Source organism: Cicer arietinum, chromosome 8 (assembly GCF_000331145.2).
Source record: "Cicer arietinum cultivar CDC Frontier isolate Library 1 chromosome 8, Cicar.CDCFrontier_v2.0, whole genome shotgun sequence".
NCBI lineage: Eukaryota > Viridiplantae > Streptophyta > Magnoliopsida > Fabales > Fabaceae > Cicer > Cicer arietinum.
In genome coordinates, this window is record NC_021167.2 from 20,493,948 (window position 1) to 20,500,054 (window position 6,107).

The 6,107-nt window shown below is 31.3% G+C and overlaps 1 protein-coding gene across 12 annotated transcripts; it reads left to right on the plus strand.

Annotated features, from left to right (window-relative positions):
- Positions 1-234: 234 nt before the first annotated feature.
- On the plus strand, positions 235-4,549 carry LOC101499988 (uncharacterized). 12 transcript variants are annotated; one of them, XR_012161675.1, is made up of 4 exons: positions 247-483; positions 2,321-2,381; positions 2,475-2,562; positions 3,351-4,549. XR_012161675.1 is itself a non-coding variant. In XM_073364535.1 (2 exons), the coding sequence occupies exon 1, from the start codon at positions 434-436 to the stop codon at positions 2,126-2,128; it is 1,695 nt and encodes a 564-aa protein (XP_073220636.1). In that variant the 5' UTR covers positions 266-433; the 3' UTR covers positions 3,351-4,549. The 12 variants fall into 12 exon arrangements, 1 of the variants encoding a protein (XP_073220636.1); XR_190565.4 differs by having other exon boundaries at positions 266-2,128; positions 2,321-2,562; positions 3,351-3,606; positions 4,165-4,549; XR_012161669.1 differs by having other exon boundaries at positions 266-2,128.
- Positions 4,550-6,107: the final 1,558 nt, after the last annotated feature.

Consider the following 6,107-nt stretch of genomic DNA (forward strand, 5'->3'; position numbering starts at 1 on the left):
CGACTAATAAAAAATATTTATCTTATATATAATTTATACTGTAAATAAAAATCAACATATTATAATTTTCTTTAAAATTTTATCTATGGAATATTCAAAATATATTGTAAAAAATGCATAAATATCAAATATTTATAAATAAATAAAATGATATTTCATATTTTTCTCTATAGAAAAGAATCTATGGAAACAAAAACAAAAAATGCATTTTCCTAATCATAGAGACCGAGTATTTCACTAGTATTAGTAAAAAAATAAGAGTCTACAATAATTTTTGACATCTACTCGCAATTTCCAGTTAATTCCATTGGAATCACTGAGATTTGTTCTTCTTGTGAGTGAAACATGTGACATTGTTGAAGCTTCGTAATTAATCTTCTTATTCTGCGAATTTGAGTCATTCGTACAATCACATTCACTTTCATCATCAACAATGTTATCGTCTCTCTCAGTTTCATTCTCAAGGTCATTAACCTTAGCGAGGTATGCTTTCTCTCTTTCTTCCATTCCCAATTTTCTTCCAATTTCTTCTTCAAACATTTTCCTTCTTTCATTCTCTTCTCATTCTCGTTTCAATTCCAATGAATTTGATGTTAATGATGCTGTTTCCTCATTCCGTCGCACACTCTCTATGCATCCTGCCCCATCCATTATCCAATTCACCAAGATTTTAGGGTTCCTTGTTAAGATGAAGCATTACCCCACTGTTATTTCTCTTTCTCGTCAATTGGAATTCAACGGAATCACCCTTGACTTAATTACTTTAAGCATCTCGATGAATTGTTACTGCCACTTAGGTCAAATGAATTTTGCATTTTCTGTATTTGCTAAGATTCTCAAGATGGGGCTTCAACCCGATACCATAACCTTGACTACTCTTATGAAAGGTCTATGTCTTAATGGTAAAGTCCAGGAAGCTCTGCACTTTCATGACCATGTGATCAAACAAGGATTTCATTTGGATCATGTTAGTTATGGAACTTTGATCAATGGATTGTGTAAAATGGGGGAAACAAGAGCCGCCTTGCAATTGCTAAGAAGGATTGAAGTGAAACTAGTCAAGCCCGATGCGGTTATTTACAGTACAATTATAGATAGTTTGTGTAAAGATAAGTTTGTAAATGATGGTTATGAGTTGTATTCCGAAATGATTTCTAAGAAAATTGATCCTGATGTTGTCACTTTTAGTGCTTTAATATATGGATTCTGCATAGTTGGTCAATTGAAAGAAGCGTTTGGTTTGTTCCATGAAATGGTAATGAAAAACATCAAACCAGATGGTTTTGCTTTTAATATATTGGTTGATGCCTTATGCAAGGAAGGGAAAGTAAAAGAAGCAATGAATGTGTTGGCTATGATGATGAAAGAAGGTGTAAAACCAAATGTTGTTACTTATAGTGCTTTAATGGATGGGTATTGCTTAGTTAATCAACTGAACAAGGCAATAAGTGTTTTAAACACTATGGTCTACAAGGGAGTGAGGCCGAATGTTCAGAGCTACAGTATCATTATTAATGGATTGTGTAAAAATAAAATGGTTGATGAAGCCATGAACCTCTTTAGAGAAATGCATAGCAAGAAGATTATTTCTGATGTGGTGACTTACAATACTCTCATTGATGGTTTGTGCAAATCGGGGAAATTCTCTCATGCCTGGGAACTTGTTGATGAGATGCATGATATAGGTCAACCAGTCAATATAATCACTTGCAATTCTTTATTACATGCTTTGTGCAAAAATAATAATCTGGACAAGGCAATTGCATTTGTTAAGAAAATTAAAAACCAAGGTATTGTGCTAGATGTTCGCACATACACTATACTAATTGATGGTCTTTGCAAAGGTGGAAGACTTAAGAATGCACAAGTGATTTTTCAGGAGCTTTTGACTAAAGGCTATCATCCAACTGTCGTGACATATAATGTTATGATAAAAGGACTTTGTAAGGATGACTTGTTTGATGAAGCACTTGTCATGCTATCGAGAATGGAAGACAATGGTTGCACTCCTGATGTCATAAGTTATGAAACAATTATCTACTCTCTCTTTGAAAAAGGCGAGACAGATAAAGCCGAGAAACTTCTACGTGAAATGTTTTCTAGAGGTCTATTGGAAAAGAAAAACTAGGTAAAATACTTTCTAGTGACACATGATTGGTTTGAACATGATCACAAAAGTGTGCTTGAGGCTAAACAATTGTTTCTTAATACTATAAATTTTGAACTCAATATGCAACATCCATATGCACCTCTTACATCGCTTCTTAACAAATTAGGTCTATGAAGTATAATGCAACTACTTCCGGTTTTTTATTTTCAGCTTGCATGGCTTATGGACATGTGAAATTTCCTCTTTAAGGATGTGTAGCATTGCTTGCCGGGTAATTTCTTTAGCTGCAGCAAGATTAAGTATTGATTGCCATTTTAGTGACCCTATATTGTGTTTCTTTTTACTTCTTTCTCCTATTCTATAGCCTTGTGACTTGCTGTGTATTCGGAATTTCCAATCAAAATTTGAAGAAATGTGGCAAACGCATTCAAATTATCAAAGCTTTCCTATTGGTAATCCAAAATTCTATGCTTATGAGTATCAAAATGCATTAACTACACCATGTTTAGCAGGAAAATCTTATCTTGGAATGGTGATATCCTTATGTCAAACTAATGTTCATATTGCATTTGAATCATATAATTAATGATATATTGGTCCATTTCTTCTTATAAGAATTGGTTTTTTCCCTCCACATTTTTTTCTATCAAGCTGAAGAAAGAAAACCAATACTAGTTAAATACTTATGTAATGCTCTGTATCTTGGTATTTGTCTCAACAATCAGATTGAATGTGATACTCTCCTCCCTAAAAACACCAATCTCCTTCAAAAGAATAGTTTACTGATTGTAAAATCTTGTGCTTGTTATTTCCTTGCAATGCACTTTATTATCTTTCTCCCTTGCCTTTCCACTGGAGCATCATTCTCTGTGTATTTCACAATATCCCCTCCCCGTTGTCTTTAAAATACAAGATCATTTAATTCACATTTCTCAGAACCATTGATGAAATCGGTGCTTGACCCCAAAAAGTATTGATCATATTGATTACTCATATCATTTTCTCTCAAAGATAGATGAAAAAAGAAGAAGTAATGATGGATAACACTTGCTGGAATGTCTTTATATAGAATTGAACGCTCTTCTTGTAGAGCATCACAAAATTAGAGCAGCACTTATAAGAAGCTTGAAGAGTAGTATCATGAATTGTAGTGATGGAAAAATAATTAGTATTATGAGTAGCATACTCGCATCGCATTCTTTTAACAAATTTTTGTGTGAAAACACTGCCATCATTGCAGAACATGTTACATATTGGAAATATGGATTCTTAAAGTCAATCCATCACCTTTATATTATTAAGCCGATTTTACAGAGGAGGTGGTCCACAATGAACTGGTATGGCACCCAAAAATCGTCCAACACACCAATAATTGATGCCGCTCTCTATCATTGGAAGTTCTTTGTTCTCACGGTTGAAACAATGACCTGATGGGTGCCCTTCAAAATTTGAACGCATCCATGTTACTCTTGTTAGAGCAGTAACATTATCCTCAGGTACGATGTATGAGTACATGATAAAATTTTAGTAGTCCTAATATGAATGATGTATATATTATACATACTAGTGGTGGTATCAATTCCAATAATTTTTTTCTTTCCATTTCTCTACTACTAGAAGAATCTTCTTCATTGCTTAGAGCAGTAGTTGTTTTTTCTCATGCTTGCATTCGTAACTGGAAAGTTTACATCTGAATTATTGCCTGTACTTCTATTTTGTCTATTTCAAACTTAAAGAAAATTTATCATAATTATTTTAGTATAGAACAAGGTAAAGGCATGGTTACTTATGTCTAGTATACAAGAGCAAAGTTTCTAGTTATTTTAGTACATATGATTTTATTGTATGTAATCCTCTCCTGAAAAAGTAGTTGAAGTTAGAATGACTTCAACCTTTGCTAAGAGGTTTTGTTGATCTTCTTTTGCTTTTATCATACTGCATGACATCTGTTTTGAATATTTACACTTATTTGTGTTTGAACTGTATCTGTTGTTTTGCTATCAAATTTGTTTGTTTCAATGCAATTCAACCTTTGACTGTATCTACTTGTTCAGTTGGTATATATGTGTAGGTTTCATTGTTAAAATAACAGCAACAGTGAAAAAGACAAGGATAGTTTGGAACTAATGCAGGCCTTATTGATCGTATTCATCTGGATGAGCGAAAAATTATTATGGCTGAAGTTTTTCCAGAGATGCCAAGAAATTCTGAATTTGGAGTATTCATATTCGAATTAGCAAGATCCTCGTGCCACTTGGTTGCTCTTTTTAGTTTCATTTTCTCTTCTCCATCGTCTACGTGGATGTGTGCACTCAAATTTGTAACTTTATATGCTCATAAATGAGCAAAATCAAGAAAACTACACTATGAATTGTGTATCATAAAAAAGGAGAATTAACAAATTTATAACATGTATTGAAGTAGTTGTAGACTCACTCATATCTATTGATTTCCCCCTTTTAAGATCAAATTCATTGAAGAACTTTTGGAAGTATGTGGTCCATTCATCCTTATGCATTAAAGATATTTATATTTAACAATCTCTACAAATATTTTTCTATCATTGTGTATTATGTCTGGAAGGTCTAGTTCAATTGACAAATACAATATTGTTAGATTGGGTATCATGTCTTGAGTTTGAACTCAAGACCTTACAGTTATGTGCTATAAACTACAACGAGATTTCATAATAGTGTACTCTTTATTTGACACATTGAAAACACCGTAGAACATATTTCTAATACATATACGAGTTAAAAAAAAAAATTTAACAAGCAATGATGATCATGAAGTGTTAAAGATAAAATACATTTGATTACATTATGTTTAGTAGTAAATGGATGAATAAAGTAAAAGACTAGCAAATTTATTTGCACATATAAGTATTTTGATTCTTAATATAGATGCTTCATAACTAATTAACTATATATGTATTGGTGTCCGTATCTTTTGTTTTTTACATTAATAATATCAATGTGTTTGTGTCAATGTTGTGTTGGAGTCTATGCTAAGTTGTGTGTGAAATTCAAATGGTGTATCATTCCGTCTACACACCTAAAACATCATAGGTCTGTTCTTTCAAGTAAATGGCATGGAATGGATAATATTGCTTTGTAGTACAGTTTCTCTCCAATATTTTTCAGGGTTGTACCTCAACTTCTTGAACAATACTACGTTTTGAATAACGACACAAGATGTAATGGAAGAACGAATCAATGAACCTTTATACTTTTGCCTCAAAGTATGGAATTCTAATGTAACTACAAGCAACATAAAGGATCCATCACTGAAGTTGGAAAAATTCATATACTAGCAATGAATTTTAAGAAAGTAGGAATTCTGCTACATAATTATGCAGGATAGGTTGCGATAGGCAGCTGGTAATGAATATTTGTAATGTAAACATTATGTGCATGATTGATTCAAATGTTCTAATCTTAATAATTCAACCTCTAATAAACAAAATTAAAAATAAAAATAAAAATTATTTGTTATTTAAATTATATATAACATCAGCAACATAAAAAAAACTAAATTTTTCTTTAAATAATATTAGTAACATTGAAAATTTGGTGATATAATCTTAGTATACCTTTCATTAGATTTTCTAATACAATTTTCTTTTTTTTAATTTTAAGTCACAAATATATATTATGGATTAAATAATACCCGTGGTCCTTTAACTTAATTTTAATTAACGTTTTAGTCATCTATTTATTTTTTCTTCTAATTTGATCATTTATTTTAATTTTAAGCGACTGTTTGATCTTTTATGTTTTAAAATGTCAATAATGTTATCCTTTATTTTATAAAAATTCAAAAAATTAATCAAAATTTTCAAACAAAACTCATAAATTTAATTATCATCTTCAATATAATGCAAATTTCATCAAATACACACTACGCCAAAAATGACATTTTATAGCGCGTCTTTTATAGCGCTTATTAAATACAAGCGCTGTTGTATGATATTTTAAAAATAACGGAGGATACAACA

Excerpts from the sequence above, each read along its gene's own strand:
- LOC101499988 (XM_073364535.1), top strand. The coding sequence starts at position 434 with ATGTTATCGTCTCTCTCAGTTTCATTCTCAAGGTCATTAACCTTAGCG.